General features: G+C 36.4%; 1 protein-coding gene across 2 annotated transcripts in view; it reads right to left on the bottom strand.

Annotated features, from left to right (window-relative positions):
• The window catches only part of trabd2b (TraB domain containing 2B), a 102,231-nt gene extending 81,282 nt beyond the window's left edge, over positions 1 to 20,949 (bottom strand). Inside the window, exons 1-2 of one of the 2 annotated variants that reach the window (XM_056463785.1) lie at positions 20,492 to 20,949; positions 15,810 to 16,376 (exon numbers count right to left, since the gene is read on the bottom strand). In XM_056463785.1, coding sequence (XP_056319760.1) covers positions 15,810 to 16,376; positions 20,492 to 20,602 — 678 coding nt within the window. In that variant the 5' untranslated portion in view covers positions 20,603 to 20,949. Of the gene's footprint in view, positions 1 to 15,809; positions 16,380 to 20,491 lie in introns of both variants that reach the window. The other variant, XM_056463784.1, reaches the window with a different exon arrangement.
• Positions 20,950 to 21,320: the final 371 nt, after the last annotated feature.

Raw genomic sequence — 21,320 nt, 5'->3', positions numbered from 1 at the left:
CCATGAGCTTTCTCATCCTCCAATGTCAGCAACGGTCACAAGACATTTAGAGTGCAGAAAAACAACCTATTACAATTGAACCACCGAAGTCCCATGGAAAATTTTAACAATGTTTTTGGTTCTTTTTCTGGACTTTAAATGGCACCTATTTTACCCTTTTTCAAGATTTAAGATAAGTTTTTTGTGTCTCCAGAATGTGTCTATAAATTTTCAGCTGAAAACACCAATCAGATTATTTATTATAACTTTCAGAATATTGGACTTTTCTGCTTTGAACACAATATAGCTGTTTTTGTGGCCTGTGCCTGCATCAGATGCATCAGATAAACAGCACGGTGACAGACATGAAGGAAGCACATCTTACGTTTTTGACAAATACTACAGTAAGAACTTTCCTAATGATTATTTGATGTATTTGTTGTGGAGTTAATTCAAGCCTTTCTGTCACAATGAGTCACACAGGATATCGTTACAAAGTTCACACACACACACATAGCTTGTGCGTTTTACTTTGCACGGTTTTTGCATGACAAATGTGGCAGGATGCATGTTGATATCCACTGCTGTATGGATATCCGTTATGTTAATGTACAAAATAAACCTCATTTAATGTCCACAAACCGGGATTGAAGGGTCTTCTTTTATAATTGTACTGATATGTGGCTGTGGTGATGAATTACAGTGGTAAAGATTTACAGCGGTAAAGATTACCTTTAACTTAGTCTTTAACGTACTTTATTACAAACGTGCATGTTTTAAAAACATTTTAAACACGTAAAACTGATTCTTTATCGCATTTGTTGATGATTGATGATCACAGAGAGCCGAACAGATCTTTTAATCCTGTTGCTTTGTGCACGTTCTGTCTCGTGAATATGATTATATGTGTCACTACGGAGGCATGGTAATACGCTGCTGTCAATCAATTCGGTGGGCGGGGAAACCCCACTCCTACATCATGTTGCTGTCAGCCTCAAAATAGGAGGGATTTGGATCCTATTTTAACGTCAGAAGTAAAAAAAAAACACACACGCACTCTTATTGTCTTTATATTACCCCAAAATGACTGTGGACACACTATACCTACACACAGTTCTATCCAAACAGCTTACAAAAGATGATTTTCTTCACAGGTGCCCTTTAAACATCTTGTGACTGTTGTGGCTGTCTATGGAGGATGAGGGAGCTCTCAGATTTCTTCTAAAATAACTTCATTTGTGTTGCAAAGTTGAACGGAGGTCTACAGGGATTGAAAAGACATGAGAGTGAGCCTTTAATATTCAGTTTATCACATAAAAAGAATGCACTTCCAATGGTTGATGAAATTGACCGCACAAGTATTTTTTTTTATACACACAACAAAAATCTTTCAGTCTCATATCAATCTCAGTCTTTTGTTCTGCTAACAAAAGAGCTGCAGAAAAATTTCCTCTTATTTCTGAATGAGAGCCATGTTTGTGGTCAGAATCTTTCCAATAACAAGGCAACTCTCTCTAAACCTCTTTATCTGTTGACTGTTTGAAGAGGGTTTGTAGTGTGTTATCAGATTGTACACGCTTATACCCATTCGTTATATGCATGTCTGAGAGCATGTTGTTTTGTAAAATAGACCTTGTTCTTCTCTATACTAGGTAAGACAGCCAGTTGACATCTCTTGCGTGACGCGAGACCATTAAAGCAGAAATGAAATGACTGTTCCATTCTACAGTAGGAATGCAGTGAGAAAGATGAAGAGAAAGGAAAAGAAAGGTGGATGTTGGCTCAGGGATAGGAATAGCGCTCCGTCTTCTGCATTCCCAGCTGCTGGAGGCTCAGAGCTCGTCCCCAATGTGCAGAATTCATTAGAGGAAAAGAGTGCAGCAAAACAGACTTAGCAGGACAGGCCATTCATTCAGTCAATGAGATGTTTCATGAATCACTAACAATAAGACGCACCAGGGATCAGTCCTTGTTAACAGCAACCTGTATGCTCAAAATCAAATTGAAACAAAGGTTCAAGAGAAGCGTGGTTCATCTGATCCTGTCAAGCACAGTGTAAATGTACTGTATGTACATTTGAAAGTTTATATAAATTACAGACTGGTCTAGGGGATTAACTAGTTGATTCAAGATTTAGATAAAAGCATACCTCTATATACATTTCTGGAGAGTGCCAAATATGTCCTTGGAGCTACGTTTCTTTTAGCAGATTTTGTTTTTGTGAATCCACCAGAGGCTGCTGTGTATGCTTTTTGAGATCTTAAGTTTCTCTCGTGAATGCCATTCCAGCCTGTTTTTTTTCATGTAAATCCACCAGAGACCACTGTCTACTGGCTGTTTGACTGACTGAATGGCCGATATTCTGACCCACCCTCCTCCTGCCCTAAACCCAACCAATAGTATTTTCAAAAGCACTGATTGACCTGCCAACCCACTTCCCTAAACCCAACCAATAGTTTTAAAAAGCAATCCAGAAAAAGAAAAGCCCTCGTCTGATTTTACCACGCTTTCAGATTTTACCACATTCACACCCTGTTATTTACTTAAACTTTTTTAACATCTTTTTTTTTTACTTAAAATTTTTTGGATTCTGTTTTTGTCTTATCCACTTTCTGGAAGCATTCTTCACCAGACTCAAACCCCGTCGTCATTAGTCAACTTCTCTCTGCTTCTCAAGTTCGCCGACATACATGACAAGCTAACTGGACAAATTGGTCACAGCGGGAAAGCCGTCTATATGGAGGTAAGCTGTAGGCTAAGTGAGAAAAGGAAGGACGTCATACCGCCCCGTAGCGTTCGTTTTAAAAACGAAATGCAGCTATACGTACTTCTGGCTACATAATTCCAGAAACATATAATTTGCTGCATATTAAGGTTATTAAGGTAGTAGTTAGGTTTAGGTATTGGGTAGGATTAGAGATGTAGAATAAAATCAAAGTACTAATAAATAGTCAATATCTTGATAACAGGCAGGTATTAAGTCACTAGATAATAGTGAGAATTGCTAGTAAACTAAAGTGTTACCATTGACATTTTTCTTAGCTTGAATAGTGACCATTTTTGAGGATGTTTCTAGAAAACATGAGCCTACTAAAAGTCTAAAGGCTTTTATTTTTATTAAAGTATACTTTGTTTTGCAAATATGTTATCTTCAGAAATTAGATTTAAGCCAGTTGCTGCCAAATTTGTCAATTTTAATGTAATTTATCATTAGATTAGGCCATGTTCAAGAGTTTTGGGTCAGATATCTATATATATTTATTTATGAAAGTTATTATATTTTCATTCAGCAAAAATACCTTAATTAAACCTCACTATAATTGTTAAATGTCAAGTAAATACTGTGAAAATATTAAGCAGAATAACAATTTTCAGTGATGATACTAATTCATTTTCTACCGCTTTTTCGGGGTCGGGTCGCAGGGGCAGCAGTCTTAGGAGAGAACCCCAGACTTCTCCCTCCCCAGACACTTCCTCCAGCTCCTCCAGGGGGATCCAGAGGCGTTCCCAGGGCAGCCGAGAGACATAGTCCCTCCAGCCTGTCCTGGGTCTTCTCCGAGGCCTCCTCCTGGTGGGTCATGCCTGGAACACCTCCTTAGGTAGGCGTCCAGGAGGCATCCGAAACAGATGCCCAAGCTCAGCTGACTTCTCTCGATTTGAAGGAGCAGCGGCTCTACTCTGAGCTTCTCCCGGGTGACAGAACTCCTCACCCTATATATTAGGGTGCACCCTGCCTCCCTGCGAAGGAAACCCATTTCTGCTGCTTGTATCCGAGGTCTTGTCCTTTCGGTCATGACCCAAAGCTCATGACCATAGAGCTTTTTATGAACCAATTCTGTTCATAATTTTTATGGACAGAATTTCAAAGCGCAGCCTTGGGCTGGAGGGGCTCCAGTTCGGGGACCACAGGATCTCATCTCTGATATTCGCAGATTTTGTTGTTCTGTTGGCTTCATCGAACATTGACCTTCAGCATGCACTGGGGTTGTTTGCTGCTGAGTGTGACGCGACTGGGATGAGAATCAGCACCAAGGCCATGGTGCTCCACCGGAAAAAGGTGGTTTGCCATCTCTGAGTTGGAAGAAAGTCCTTACCCCAGGTGGAGGAGTTCAAGTATCTTGGGGTTTTGTTCACAAGTGAGGGAAGAATAGAACGTGAGGTTGACAGGTGGACTGGTGCAGCGGCAGGAGTAATGTGATTGATGTCCCGGTCCATTGTGGTAAAGGAGCTGAGCCGTAAGGCAAAGCTCTCGATTTACCAGTCAGTCTTCGTTCCTACTCTCACCTATGGTTATGAGCTTTGTGTCAAGATGAAAATAATGTTGATTTTAATATTTTTATAACATAACGTATCTAATGATCAAATATATATTGTTAATAATAATTGCATTTAGCTTTTCATGCTGCATTGGTTCAGTTTTTATATTTTATTTATTTACAGTATTTATTTTAATTAATTAGAAAATTCAATTGATGTTATGCAATTATTAAAAAATGGAATGTCTTTACAGTCAGTTTTGTTTAGTTTAGTTTTTATTTTAATTTTGTGCATTCTTGATGAATAAAAGTTTTTCTTTAATACTAGATATACTCAATATATGCTTAAGTATATATTTGATATCAAAAATACAAATATTTTTCAATATTACTATTCTTACTAAATTGTTATTGAATAAAATCAATCCAAATTAATTTAGCATATTAACTTTATCCACTTCTATTTTCAACTTGTTGGAAAACTAAACCGCCACAGAACAGGATGTTTGTGGGACACAAATCACTGTGTCCTGCATGGATAATTTGCTCTGCGAGGAAGAGCCACACCCTCAGCATAGACAACAGCATGTGTGTGTGTATGTGTATTACGCTGTAGTCTGAGATGCCACTTTGATTTAGGTAACTGCCTCTCATTTGATGAAAGTAAACATTCACTGTATCCATGGCTTGGCTTTTCCACTTCAGTGAATTCCAGAGCGAGCCTTCTTTTCAGGCCAATACATAATTGTCTAAGTGGTTCTGGACAGCAGGGGGCAATTTAGTCATTAGAAAGGCCAATTAAGTAATTAGGCTGGCGGTTTGACTGCCGCGTGTTCGCTCACTGGCCCGGCAGATTTGGCCTGATTTGGCTCCGGTGCCACTTTTACGCACATTTTGCACATGATATCATTGACAGCTCAAGTCCCCTAGTGGACATCCTCCAAATGGAAATCACATTTCTGTTACAGTGTGATGGGTAATTGAGAAAATGAAGTTGTGGATCTACAAACCAAGGTCAAAAGCATTTATGATGTAAAAAGAGCCAGATTCTTGGGTAATATTTAAAGACACGCTTAATCCAGTCAGCCACGCGAAAAGGTCCAATACCATCTTGAAACAATGAGGAAAGAATTTGACGATAACATCTTTGCTTCAACCATGTGTTCTCATTCCATTATTCTGACAGTCTAATTCTCCAGTCGTTCTAATTCCATTAATGCTGACGCTCAAATTCCAATCTGCAGGTAGTGTCAGAGAGGCGTGCAAAAAAACTCCACGAAAAGAGAAAAAGCAGAGAGAGAGAGAGGTAAGGAGAATATGTTTGGGCGAGGAGGTTATCCAGCAGCAGCAGCAGAGAGGTGGCTGCTTTTTCCATCTCGCTTGTTACTCATGCCAATAGATCATAGCGCCCAGTTCTGACACATGAGACCTGGAATGTAAATATTTAAATGCAGCAAAAGTCAGATTCTGCTTAATTCTATCATTTAAATATGCATTATTTATCTGAGGTCCATCAGATGGTTACTGCACGGAGAGTTGAGTAAATATTTGTAGCAGAATGCTGATGATGAACTGTTCTGAACGCAAGCCAGTCGAAACATTTGCGAATGTATGATGAAAATTTTCCACACATTGTCCATTGTGCTATCATTCCTAATAACATTTCTAAATGAGCAATTAGCATGCAATCAACAGCTTGGGAAATTATTTATTTCTAAGTTGCTGGTCTGCTCACATTTTTTATATTAGAAAATTAATTATTAGAAATGTTATTAGAATTAAACTGTCCAGTTAAACGGTACGTCCTATTAAACTCTACAATTCTGGACAATTCTGAGGTGAGAAGTTAATGTATTTTTAGTAATTTATTGATCGCTGAGTAAATGTCATGTTTTAAAAACCTCAGATACTTGCTAAGGAAATTAAACATCTTGGCATGTGAAAGCTAACTGGATGAATCAGCATGTTCAGTTTATGCTACTGGTATAGATGCATACACTACTATTTAATTGATTTTAAAATGTATGATTATTAACTTTTAAACTTAGCTCAGGCTATTTCTGTATCTGAATCTTTGTGTAAGTGCGATCACTGAGTGAGTGACGAGTGTTTGTGTGCTTCAGTACTGCACATTGATTGAAACACTGCAGTATTTGGGAGGTAATTGTTTATATTGTGGCTTTTCTCAAGTAAAATATGGATTTATTGCTGCCATATCACCAGCACAACATAATTATACATTTTTTTGAGTGAATGTAAAGGCATTGAAATGTATTTTTCCTCCCACTAAGATTGCCCGCCGGGCAGCCGGAGATAGATGCTCCCAATTAACATACTATCCATCCTAAATAGTATTTGAAACTAGTATGTCAATGGTTCCTGTATGGTTTACTATTTCAGGTAAAAATTTTATGTATAGAACCGTCCATACTCTAATGGCCCGTTTCCCCAGATTGGTACGGTATGGTATGGTTCGATATGCTTTTATGGCCGTTTCCACTGTCAAAAGTACCTAAAAGCGACCCGTACCGTACCACTTTTTTGGTACCCTTTACAAAGGGTACCTAGCACAACAAAAGGGTAACAAAAGGCAGAGCTAGATGCGCAACTGGATGCTATTGGTTTACAGAGATGCGTCAGTTGCTCCTGCAACAAGCCAGGAGAATGAAAACAAAGAAACTGCCATTGTTAAATACAAAGCCGAGACATTACATCATGATAATAAATCCATATAATAATGAGCCATGGTCGACCTGAGCTCAAACAAACCTTGTCATCGTCTTGATGAACAGCCTCAAAGCCAAGAAGAACAAAGTCTGCCTTGTCCTGTTTTTGTTTTACGAGGCCGTCTAAAGCACTTTCTCCAGAGAGCTCGCCGCGCATGTATATTTGAAATAATAATAATAACTTCTTGTGCTGATGATAATAATGTGCGCGTGATTATTGAAGTGCTTCTGACATCCGATCCCTTCAGAATCGGACAAGCGCGAGAGAAACGGAAAAAACAAAAGAGCAAATTATTCTTTCAGCAACCTAAAACATGAGCAAACTGCTACATTTAACTCTTATCATTGCCTTTTGGACTCTTATGAACTCGGAATGACAGAATTACTTTGGTACCCTTTTGGCAGTGGAAACGCAAGCCTCATAAAGGTTACCCATATTGACCCGTAGCGTACTGTACCACTCAGTGGAAACAGACCATAACAGCTGATATTGCCCACAGTGCATGGCACATTAGATGTGAATTCGATTAGAACTACAAACGCGGGTAAAAAGTGTCAATAAACTACAAACATGATGGACGCGTTAGACCAATCGTCAAGTACAACTTTTCTGTGTTATATTTCTGCAGCAACAATACTAAACTTATATAAAGACGTTTTTGGACATTAACGTCTGAATGCATAATTATCCAAAGACCTGAGGAGATTTCGTGAATGGGAGATTAACTTGCTACTGCTTCTCCAATAAGGTAGGAAATTAAATATGAAAGAAATGTAAATGATGTGTAGAAGATTGACAGGGCTCATAACTAAGCAACACAACGATCTGGTAACGAGGAAGTAGTATTTCCCAAAGTTTGCATTCTCTCGGTTACACACAAAAAAGTACATACTTTTATGTATGCAAATTGGGACGCAGCAAGATTTTGGTAGCTTGACTGGTAAATAAAAAGCCCCGGGGCTTCAGGCTATTAGTAATTTATTTAATTATCATAATTCTATTGGAATATATTTTAAAATGAATGTTTTTCTTGTGGCGGCAGAGCTAGATTTTCAGCAGTCATTAGTCTTACTAACTTACACCAAGTGTGTTCAATCCAAATTATCTGGATCTTTAAATCTTACTAAAATCATCAAACAAGTTCAAAAGATTTGCACATGACAAAAAAGATCTTTAAGTTTCAATTCCACTTCTGTAGAGGCCATAAATGGTGCTAATAAAGTGCATGCAAAGACAAGCTTAACTTATTTCAGATCAGTTTATCAAGTTTAAATAAGACATTTTTCAGCACATGAGTACTGTAAAAGGTAACTGACATTTCATAGTCAATATGACTGTTCACTTTTAATTGGCCAACAAAAATACTTTTGTTGATACGACTGGAATTGACTGTTGCAAACAAAGAGAAGCTGAGTGATACAAACAAATTAGTGGACTGGAACTAATTGGAGCTGTATAAAAATATGGCGAAAAGCTCATGACAACTTCACAGTGAGTGTACAAACATTTCTGCTGTATTTGACCTATATATTTCTGTTAATCCCATTTTAGCAGACTATATCCCTCCAAGGTCCATCAACACTTCAGCACTTCTTCACAGCTGAAAACAGATGTGGCTTCTGCTAAAGTGTGAGATCCAACAACTTTATTCTGTTAGTCTAAGTTTGCAGTGGGGTTTCTGCTCTTTATGTAGAGCCTAAAATAGCTTTGTGACTTTCCTTCTTTGCTGGCTAGTCTCACACTGAGACTCTAGTATCCGTGAGGTCGTCTTCATAGTCAGCAAGACTGTGACCTTTGACCTCATGGCATATTTCTTGTGCATTTTTGCCGCCGCCTCTAATTTTCAAACGCTAGCTACAAAGCAGCCTCAAGATAAATAAATAAACACATCTATACATTGCCTTAGCATGGCAATGAGGCATTCAGGTCAGCGATGCATTATGGGAGCTTTTCTCACAAGAAGAAGAACAGCTTGTGCTATAGATTGCATTGTTAGTGCCTGTCCCACTTTTCTAGACCGTCAGAGGACATGAAACAAACCAAACAGCTATAAAGTGAATTAGAAGCAAAGAAGTGACTGTAAACTGGACAAAACAGTGAGTGGCTTTAAAAACAAATACAGTACTGCAAAGCATTGGCCATGATGTACTCTAAATAAAAATAAATCTATTTTATTGGCACCGATAGCCTCATGGGCATTGTGCTGGCTTGCTAACCTTTCCCAATCATGTCTTCTCTCTTTCCCTCACCATCTTCACTTTCCATCTCAATAAAGACTATATATATATATATATATATATATATATATATATATATATATACATTTATTGTAACGTACTATCCAGCCTAAATAATATTGATAAAGAATTAGTGACAAAAAACAGTAGTGTATTGAAATTTGTGTTAAAAAAAAGTTTAGTAAATGGTCTACTATTTGTGATAGAATTTTTTATTTCAGATGCATGGACATGCTAATGGCTAATATTGTTGCACATTGATTGAGGACTGAATTAGCTTTATAAACATGGACACAAAGGGCTCTATTTTAACGATCTAGACGCAAAGTCTAAAGTGCATGGCGCGAAAGCATTAAGGGCATGTCCGAATCCACTTTTGCTATTTTAAGGATGATAAAATACGATCTGCGTCCCGTCACATGGTCTAACAGGGTTGTGCTTATTCTCTTAATGAGTTATGGGCATGTTTGAGCTCAACATGCATTAAACCAATCAGAGTCTCGTCTCTCATTCGCTTTAAGAGTCGGTTGCATCGTGCCATTTACATGGCAGACTATGTAAGTGGAAAAACTGAATGCTTCATTAGCGAGAAAACAGTTCAACAGACCATCTGCAGCATAAGGATAACGACTGAGCATCTTCCATTTGGCCTCTTTACTTTTACTTTACTTTTACTCTTTACTTTACTTCTTTACTTTCGTGGATAAGAAAGCGATGTTGTATGCACTTTACTGAAGACATTAATTAGCCAACATTCATTCATTCATATTCTTTTTGGCTCAGTCCCTTTATTAATCTGGGGTGGTCACAGCGGAATGAACCGCCAACTTATCCAGCACGTTTTTACGCAGCGGATGCCCTTCCAGCCGCAACCCATCTCTGGGAAATAATTAGCCAACATATTTAATAAATTTTTTAAAACTAGTTCTAATTTCCAGCAAATGAATAAATGATCTGTAATAACGAAGTGTGGTCAAAAAAACTGAGTTATATCCAAACACATTTCCTATTCTTATGCTCAATATGGTGATGTATACATCTTTAAAACCCAACAGATGGACAAATCTAAACTTGTTTTAATTAAAACAAATATACATATGCATATAACAAATAATACTGCTAATAATAAAAAAATTATGCAAATTGTCATGAATAAACTGAAAAAACCCCACGGAGATGAAGGCATGGAGATAGAGGTTTTTATATTTATGTATAAAAATAATTTTTGTAACATTTTAATCCTTCAATTGTTTTCATATGTAAAGATATTTGTTTATTGCAGTGCAAGGCCGACAGGTAAATGCAAATGCAGAGGTTTATGTAAATGATAATAATTCCTTTGTAAACTTATTCTTGTTTGAATGCAATTAACATTGATAGTTCCCTGAAGAATCCTTAAAAATGCTTTATATTCTTTGAGGAGTTCAAAATAACTCCTCCATGGCATCACTACAAACCCCCACCCTTGAACCTCTTTTTTTTCAAGAGTGTTTTATCGCTTTGTGTATTCTGCATGCTTTGAGCCTTAAGCAAGTGTCTGTTGCCTCTTGTCATGCCCAGCTGTCTAAGTTCATCCACATTTGCAGAGATAGATATGAACCATGCACTCGGTCCGGCCTTTGAAACTCACCACTCCTGGTTCAAGCAGAAAGCCAAACCCTCCCCAGTGCTCTTCGACTTCCCCCTGCACTTCATCCGGGAGTCAGACATGGATGTGTGCCAGGCCCAGCAAACCGCTCTATCCTCCAGGCATCACACCCCATTATCCACCAAGGAACCACATCAGCATTGAGATGGGACCTGCTTTTCTGTAGCACCTTCTGAGCTCAAAGTACTTCCTGAGCTTTTGGCTATGGTTCCCAGCAAAAAAAAGGTCAGGCTTACTACTTTACCCCAAGCTAAAGGCCAGGCTGGTTTGACAACAAACCAGCATAGAGACTGATGACTCACATCACAAAGCCACAAGAATAAGAGCACGGCGAGTTTTAGGATATCGTAGGCAGTTACTTTTATTGGGAACGATTAATACGCCGGCTAGCGGCTTTTGGAAGCATTCCCAACTCTGATCTCCCACAATCCAACGGCTCATGTTTCAGATTAAGCCTCGCAGCGACACCACAGCCTACACATCATCCAAGCCCTTCCTTCTTGCCTCCACGCATGATCTTGCCGTCTGACCTCACTCCTGCTCAAGCCTTCCAGTCAAGCACGGCGCTCAAATTATCCCTCAGATTCTAATACAGCATAATCATTTGCCTGTCATTTTCATTTCATGCTCTTTTCTTCTTCTGGGACTATTTTTGGGCGGAAAGCTGTAGGAAATTCAGATGTTCAAACGCTTGCTGATTAGCTCTGTGATTAAAATGGATCGCTGGCTGAGCCTCGGCCAGAATCTAAAGCAGAGACTTCTGCAGTCATTAAGAGCACTTTGTAACAGTTCATATTGCAGTGCCTAACTCCATCTGTTCTGCCCATTTTGGTGACATTTAGCGTACGAATGCAATTCGGTGAAAAATAAACTCATAAATCATGAATTACAATACAACACGTAGACTCATACGATAATTATTCAAGCTGTAGTTGTTTCTAAAAGCCTATTCTGTCTGAATACATTATTTTACTGCTGCATTCATTTGAAAAAGTCTGGAAATGAGAGTGGTGTTTTAACCTCTCTCAGATTTAAGACGAAAGAGTCATCACTAATGCCGGGTCCACATTTCCCACGATTCCCTCACTAGCTGGCGAGCCCTGAAGGCATGTTCTTTTTTGACAGCATAGTTAGGAGGTGCTGATGAAAGTGGAGAGGCTTCGCTGCCCCTGTACCCTCTCAAATTAGCACCGGAGCCCTGTTGCCTGTCACACGGGGGCCCCGACTCACAGATTTAGTTGCAATGTGAGCGTTCATGTCTGTGTTGTGTGATGCAGGTTTAGTGGTGGTAAGCAGTGTGTCTGAGGACATGTAGAGACGCTGTTAGCCAAGCATCATTGTGTTAAGGACTTTTAAAACTACAGTAGCATTACATTTTCACAGCATTTATTTTTTTAGCAATATAAATGTATTTGATTTATATCTGTATCACAGAGGGCATCACATTTTTGTGCCTGCATCAAGTAAATTTGCAAAAGGGATTTTATATACATGGTATATGCATGTTTCAAAAAAACCTTTGTAAAAATAAAGTGTCAAAATATAGTTGGAATAATGTCATTCACTGTAACAAATTTATTGACGTCAACATATATGAGTACAACCCCCACAAATCTCTCATTTAAATTAGTACCATTTGTTAAGCATTAGGAAATAGTTAATTCATTATCTGTTAAGCATTAATTCTACATTAATAGATGTTAGTAAGTAGTTTATTTCTGCAGCTACAAATACGAAATATTCTTGACTTATAAGCACATTTATAATGTGCTTAATCATTGTATTTGCATACTTTGTTAGGGATTCATTTTTCATTACTAAATTAAGTATTGCATTATTTACAAACCGGTTATTTAAGCATAGTTGGTGGTTTTTTAAGATCATTCAGAATGCATAAGTAAATGATTAATAAACTGTTCAAATTACCATTTATAAATCTTATTATTCAGTCATATAATAATAGTTAATTTGTATGTTAATAAATGCTTCATTAACACAACTTCATCCAGTGTTGACCTAATCTCTGGTTTATAAATCCCTTATAAATGACTATTAAAGCCTCAGTTATATTCTAAACAGGAAAAAAGAAAATAAATCACTTTATTCATTTCTATTCATTTGAAGATACACAAATGAAACTGTATCCTCATTTTAGATTTGGTCACAAAACTTGATGAAGATGAGTTAATAAAGCATTTATTAACTTACAAATTAACTATAATTATATATGCCTGAACAATAAGATGTATAAACATTGATTTCAATTGTTAATTAATCATTTACTAACTCATTCTGAATGATCTTAAAAATCACCAACTACTCGTAAACACAAATGGTTTGTAAATAATGCAATACTTCAGTTAGTCATGAAAAATCAGTCAGTCACAAATTATGAAAGTAAAATGATTAAGCACATTATACATGTGCTTATTAGTCAAGAATACATCATTTGTAGCTGCAGTTATAAACTGCTAACTAACATTTATTAATGTAGAGTTAATGATTAACAAATGATGAAATAACTGTGTGCTAATGCTTAATAATTTGTTCATAGCGTGTAGTTATTATAGTGTTACCGTATTTTCTATAGGATGCTTTATGATATTATATTTTTCCATATACATTAGTTTAGTCCAGAGATGCCCAAACTAGGGGCCCGTGGGCCAAAGTTGGCCCATGGAAACCTTTGATTTGGCCTGCCATGCTATTTACAAATTTTATATAATCTTTTATTTGTTTGTTTTATTGTTAAGCTACAAAAAACCTAACTGAAATAAAATGTTTCATTTTAAATGCTGTATATTAGTTTAAAATGTACATACTGTCACCCAAATCAAGGCTAAAACAGATTCCGTTTGACCAGTGTATTCAGAATTGAACTTCACTGTATACTTTAAAAAGTTATACTGCATTAATACAGTTCAGCGTGACGTTTTTTGTTTATATTTAACTCCATGGCAACTTTAATGTAAAATATTTTGGTATATTTATCTTCGGCCCACAGCTCTCAATGATATTTGGTTTTTGGCCCTTCATACGAAGTTTGGGCTCCCTTGATTTAGTCAGTACTGAAGCCAAATCTAGAGCTAATAAAACAAAATAGCTTACAATAATAGTTCAAAAATTAGTAGCCCAAATTTATATGTTAGGGAAAAATAATAAATAACATTTTCAAAAAGATTTTAAAAAATCAAGAAACAAAAAATATATACAATTTTGTTGAAATGTTGTAGTAGTTTTTTTTTTTTTGCAATATTTTGCATGAGTTTAAATGTATTATTTTTCCATTTCTGAAGATGTTCTCTGACTAAAATACAATTTTAATAAATATATCTCTTTAATAAATCTGTTTTGTTCAAATGCACCAATATATATTAACCATATTCACTGAGAAATGGATAAAAATATTCATTTTCAAAACGGGATGCATTCATATGCTGAGCACTGTATTTAGCTACTTATATACATAAAATATAAATGATCATTAATCTTATTAACATTTTCTGTAAATAATGATAAACTGCATGGTAGTGATATATTTTCCTTTGCTTGGAAACAACGTTATTAAGCAGGGCTTGGTATTACACAACTGTATGTTTTATTGATCCAAAACCGAAGTCCAAGGCACTGGAAAAGTAAATGAAAAAATGTAAAAGCCTTTATTGACATGTTTATTTTTTTACTCTAATAATAGCCATGTTAATAAAGGCTTTTAAAAAAATTTCATTTACTGTTCGAGTGCCTTGGACTTATCAATTTGTTTTTTTATCTTTGTTTTATTGTTTTGATGCTTTTAAGTGTTTAATTTCTGTTTATCGGACAGATTTTTTCAACACATTTCTTAACATAATAGTTTTAATAACTCATCTCTAATAACTGATTTATCTTTGCCATGATGACAGTAAATAATATTTTACTAGATATTTTTCAAGACACTTCTATACAGCTTAAAGTGACATTTAAAGGCTTAACTAGGTTAATTAGGTTAACTAGGCAGGTTAGGGTAATTAGGCAAGTTACTGTATAATGATGGTTTGTTCTGTAGACAGTCGGAAAAAATAGCTTAAAGGGGCTAATAATTTTGACCTTAAAATGTTTTTAAAAAATTTAAAACTGCTTTTATTCTAGCCAAAATAAAACAAATCAGACTTTCTCCAGAAGAAAAAATATAATCAGACATACTGTAAAAATTTCCTTGCTCTGTTAAGCATCATTTAGGAAATATATATAAAAAATTTTTTAAAAGTTAAAAGGGGGGCTAATAATTCTGACTTCGACTGTATACAGTAGTCAACATTCGTATTGAGTCAAAAATGTTTTTCCTAGGACAAGAATGTGTTGTTCAATAGTTTTAGGACACTATATATATATATATATATGTGTGTGTGTGTGTGTGTGTATGTGTGTGTGTGTGTGTATGTATGTATGTATGTATGTATGTATGTATGTACAACAGAGTATAGAGTATGTGTGACACTCAAGGAACAAAAACTCTCCCTGCCTGTTAAAAATAACTCCTCTGCTCTATACATATCTCTGCCCCATTCCTTTTTCAGCGGCGAAATAAAAGCTGGATAGTCGCCACCTGCATATCATCAAGCAATTAGGTTAGTTTGTTCATCTTTCACTCTAATGTTACATTCAACAGCCAGCAATAGGATAATCAAGACGTGTCAGATGACAGCGCGACCCCACAGGCAGACAGTCATTCTCTTTCCTCCCTCTATACCTCATAAATTTGATTCAGCATTGATTTCCACACCAATCTATCAACCTGACAGCTGCTCTGCCTCCCCTTCTGGTGGCTTCAGACTTTCGTCTCATTTCCTCCCTGCTCTGGTTTGTCGGTGGATGTTCGTAATCGCTTAATCCATCACAACACCTTTTTAATCACCGGATCTCCCATGCACACTTGCCAAAACGCACACACAGGCCTCTCTGTCTGGTTGCCTGCTCACTGACCTGTGAGAAGTTCAGTCCATTCAGGGGATGGCACTGTTCCTCCACCCTCTCCACAGCACCTGTCTGCTTTCCGAGACGCTCAGCCTCCTGTGCCAAGAACAGGTCGAGCACTGGGGTTCCCCGTGACCGGACGTCTGCTTCCGTCAGCGAGTTCACCATTAGCATCACCCATACAGGCCTCTTGCGTTCCCAGTTCCCCGCGATGGCGTTGAAGAGGTAGTCAGCATAAAGTCCTCGACCGCGCTGGTCTGCCGTCATCCAGAAGGGCATCATGTGTTTGACGTAGTCCAGGTGGCGCTTGAGGCGACGGTAGAGGTCCCGCGGCAGTAGCGTCTGGAGGTTTTCTCCATTGGGCAGAAGCTGGCAGCTAGTCAGTTTGGAGATGGTTAAAGGATCTGTGAGATCCAGTTCAAAGAATACACTAGTGCTGGTCTGGAAGGCACGTTTTGAGCTCTCTGGGATGTAGTCCCATACTCGAGTGTACGGGACGTGGATTGTCCCAAACAGATAGGACGGTGGATAAGGACGAGGCCGTTTCACGGTCCACAAGAAGGAGTTCATGTCTTCCTGCTTTATAAGGAGAAAAGGAAGAACAAGGGATGTTTGGGTCAAAAGGACAGGAGAAAAACATTAACGTCAAAGTATGCTTCAGAGGATGCACAGCCTTTTCAATGTATGAGTGCAGGAGCTCAACACATGCACACTAGAAAGATACAGTTTATGTTTTTTTTTCTCTCCAAAAGTTGTGAGTGATAAGAATATATTTGGACTTGTTTAAAACTAAAAGCTATTAGTTACTAGGTAATTATTTAAAGTTATTAGTAACTATATTGTAAAACTCAACAGTCAACTTTAGCAGTAATCACAATACCATGAAACTGTAATGTTTTTATCCGGTTACAATACCGTCAGAATTTTATACTGACCCATGCCTAACTGTACCAATATTTTGTATGGCATGCATTTGACCTCTGATTTATAAATCCTCTCACATAGCCTCATTATAAAGTGTTCATTGAATGCAAACTTCATTGTATCTCCATGTGAATTTGGAAATACTATAGTACTTGGCTCATGTACTGTTTTTCACATAATATTTCATATTAAGTAATGTGTGATTGTTGTTCTCTCTCTGTTTATTTTCCAAGTGTGAAACAATAGATGTAGTGTTGACACCTTGCTGACAAACTAAGCACGCATGTGTGAAAAACATATACAGTATACACATACTGTTCTGATCATGCAACTCATATTACATGCACTATATGCAGATCATTGCAAATGGGTAAAAACTAAAATAAACTTTAGGCTATACACTGAAATTATTAATGTGTTCTTTACAAGAAAGGACATTTCTATATAAAAGATAACAAAATCTAACAGTGGACTGGCATTTTTCAAAAGGAACTTGCATATGCCACTTACTACTACAGTACATTTAATGTGTACTTTTAATGTATTAAAATGCACCTATCTGGGGTGAGTAAGGTATATTTCTTTCTGATTTTGTTTTGAAAATAAATGTTTAAACTGCCTTAAAAATCACTGATGAACTGCACCGATCTCAAACTGTATTCTGCATCCCACTTTAATATATGCATTGACTTTTTTCCTTGTTCACAGTCCAAGGCGAAATAAAAGCAACATATAGTAGCTGTATCATAGACGAGCCGGTTCATGCCAGTCCACTGATAGAGCTGGCGCATTAAATCAGTTGTGGAAATGTTTAACTGGGGTTCTTAGTTTACAGTGTGCCTCTCCTCATAAAAAGGGCCTTTACACTCCGCAGAGCTGCAAACCTCTGGTGTTTTGCACCCTCTGAAACTCTCAAGCATTTACTGGTTGCGGAGGCTGTCAATAGCTGTGCCCTTGTAAAATGTAACCTTCAATGAACAACTCTCTTCTAAAGACTCAACCTTTAAATTTAATGAATTGTTCAACCACCTCGTATCAGGAAAGAGTTGTTCAGAGTTTATTAACCACTAGTCAGGGATGATGTTAATGAGACCAGAAAGAGGTACAATTGATGTCTGACTGTTTATACAGTGATCAGCATAATTGAGTACACCCCATTTTGAAAATGACTATTTTTGTCAATTTCTCAGTGAATATAGGCAATGTATTTTGGTGCATTTAAACAAAACAGATTTATTAAACAGATATATTTATTAAAATAATAATTTAGTCACCAAACAAATTTAGAAATTGAAAGATAATACAATTAAATTCAAGCAAAATATTTCAAAAAATTACAATCTACAAAATTTCTACTATATATATATATATATATATATATATATATATATATATATATATATATATATATTTTTTTTTTTTTTTTTTTTTTTTTTTTTTTTTTTTTTGCTTCTTTTGATTTTTTTTTTTTTTTACATTTGTATTTAAATTTTTCTATAACATATACATTTTGTTTTACTTGTTTTTGGACCGTTATCGTAATTATTTAGATAAGCTCCAGATTTGGCTTTAGTACTGACTAATCTAATATATATGCACAAATATAATGTTCTATAGCATTAAAAATATGATTAAAAAATTGATTTGTGAGGGGTCTACTTGACTAATTCAGTAATGAGTTTAAAAAAAATAAGTCCAAAAACTAATCCTAATGAGTGCTGTGAACTTAATCCATTTGTGTAAACCAAGCAATTTGAGCACAATAAAACCCAATAAATGAAGAGAACTCAAACCAACTGAGTACTGTAAGACTCAATAAGTTATTAAGTTAACAAACCATTTGAGTTAAAAAGCTAATCTATATGAGTACTGTGAACTTACTCCATTTAAGTTGAAGTAATGAGCTGTTTAAATAACTCATAACCTTCAATACTAGAGTTCAAAACTCTTTTCAAATGAGAATTAACTTTCAGTAAATTTTGAGTTAAGTACACTACTTTCATTTGATAAAGTTGACTGTTGAGTTTTACAGTGTAGGAAAACGTTCCTGAAAATAACAATTGGTTTTTATACATGCATTTGAGAGTTTTAGAAATTATAGGCTAGTTACATCGCCTAACATTTTGGAGTAATAATAATAAAATAGATCTAAAAAAAAGTTTTTCAGAAGTGTCTGAAACAATGAATGCATTTCAAGAACTAATTAGTTGTTAAAGTATTTTTCAGTTTTATTTGTCTGTCATTTGCTAATAATGATAATGAAATTAGCGATAATTTATTCACATTGTTAAGGTGTCGAGGCATCAAGTTTAGTCTGGAAATGGCACGTGACACCTGTGGAAAACTTTATTGGAGAAAAGCTTGTATACTAAAGTAATATATTGTGAATGAGAAGGTCACGTTCGCAGACCCTCGGCTCTGTTTTATGGAGTAATTTCTTAACCAAAAACAGGCCTCGCAGTACTCGCGTATTATGAATTATATAAAGAACACAGGTCATGTCCTGTACAATGGGACAAATAATGATATTAAAATTCAGGAAAAGATAAGCATTAATTGTCAAAACATATAAAATGGTAAACTGGCAGAACACTTGTGCATAATGCATTATTTTAACAAAGCTGCATTTCGGCCGCAAACATATACCGAATGAGGGAAAGACAAACAAATCTCTTTGAAGACGCGGGATAGTGGATATTACATATTTGAAGGAAAATGTATCTTATGATTTCTTCCTCGAGCTATGATGAGTGCTCTCCACGAACTCAATGGCTCAGCTGAAAGCGAGACATTAATTGCGTTAAACAGCCTCGCGCACTTGCCAAATTTTAATGAAGTAAATATGCTCGATAACTACTTTAACAGTTCTCGTCTCACTGAAATTTGATCAGTTTACGGGGGTCAGTGATTTTTTCCATATAAATGCATTTGAAGTCTGTTCACCCGTGGGGTTCCCCCTTTTTCCTTTGACACATAAACTGGCATTGCACTGGCAAGGGTTTAGCAGTATTTCACTTGGCACAAAAGTTCATTTTTCAGTCCCAGATTTGTGCGAGGACATGACAAGAAATGACAAGAGATTGGCTGGAGGCCACTTAAATAATTGTTGTAAAATAGTTGTTCCGTTAACTCACATTTTAACTGAGATGCAATGAATCTAATAATTGTTCTATTAAATTATAATTTCTGTAGCAATTATAATTTTTAATGTCATTATAAAATGTTTTAATATATTTATTAGAATTTGTTACTATTATATGCATTGACACAACATATTGTTGACATAATAATACAATACCTGTCAACCTTAGCTAAAGTAACTAATGTTTTAAGTTAAAATAACGATTGAATTATTTAAATAGTTGTGAAATGTATATAGTTTAATGCAGATACAATTATATTTAAAAGAAATGTTGATAGGCTGAGATTGTACAGATAAATATTGTAATGTACTGATTAAATTAATGTAGCCTATATGTGAAGACTTTAAATTTGGTTTTCTTCATGTAAATACGGCACGTTGAATTAAATCTTTAAATGGATTAGCCTACAACCATTCTTCTAATGGTTGTAATTATTTTCGTAATAAAAGCTAACAAAAATAACCCACATTAGCAGTGGAGTAGAGTTTCAGCGAATAAACAGCGAATCAGTTCAAATGTAAAATATAATGTACGACTGATCTCGATGTCATTCATGAGCTTCTCTAGAGGTGCGTGCAAGTGCGCGCGAAGCAACTTCAGAAAGTGCGCATGAGACCAACTCACCGATACGGGCTTGTCACATTGCCGCGTGCTCTCGTGCGTGTCCGGGGCAGAGTCCACTTGAAAGAAAGCGCATAAAGTTACCAACCATCGCAGTCCCCAGTGACAGTTCATTTCGAGACGAGAGGGTACAGGACACCTCGCGCTGCCCTCAGCTCCGGTCCCTCTGTTGTTTTCAAGTTTCTCCGGTTTTCACGCCACAGATAAAGTGTTCTCCGCCGGTGATGATAATGGGCTCACATTTGCCGTCTCGAAAAGGAAGCATTCTGCCCCTTCGCCATTCTCCTGCCCCAGACTTTCAAATGGATTTGCGATCTCTCTCTCTCTCTCTCTCTCTCTCTCTCTCTCTCTCTCTCTCTCTCTCTCTCTCTCTCTCCCTTTCTCTCTCTCTCTCCAGCTGTGGAGAGCACAAACTTTGCGCTGCGCCCCTCAAGTTTCCAGTTTAACTGCGCAGAGAACGTGAAACGCCTTGAATGTTTCCCCCTCTGCTTGTTTTACAAGAGGAGGGGAGAGCAGGTTCTTCTATACGAGAGTGCAACATTTTTAGTCATTGAACATCTCATGGATATATATATATATATATATATATATATATATATATATATATATATATATATATATATATATATATATATATATATAATTAGTAACATATATATAATTACTAAGTTGATAGTAATGTATGTGAACATTTTAGCTAATTTAATTTATGACAATATTTTTCAGTTAGTTAGTGTAGTGTAGGCCTATTTTATTATTATTAGGTTGTACAGACATAATAGGCATAATTGATCATCCCTCAAACCACGAAAATGTTGCATACAAGGCCCCT

The sequence above is a fragment of the Danio aesculapii genome, chromosome 8 (genome assembly GCF_903798145.1).
Source record: "Danio aesculapii chromosome 8, fDanAes4.1, whole genome shotgun sequence".
Taxonomy (NCBI): domain Eukaryota; kingdom Metazoa; phylum Chordata; class Actinopteri; order Cypriniformes; family Danionidae; genus Danio; species Danio aesculapii.
This window is presented reverse-complemented; position numbering and strand designations above follow the sequence as displayed.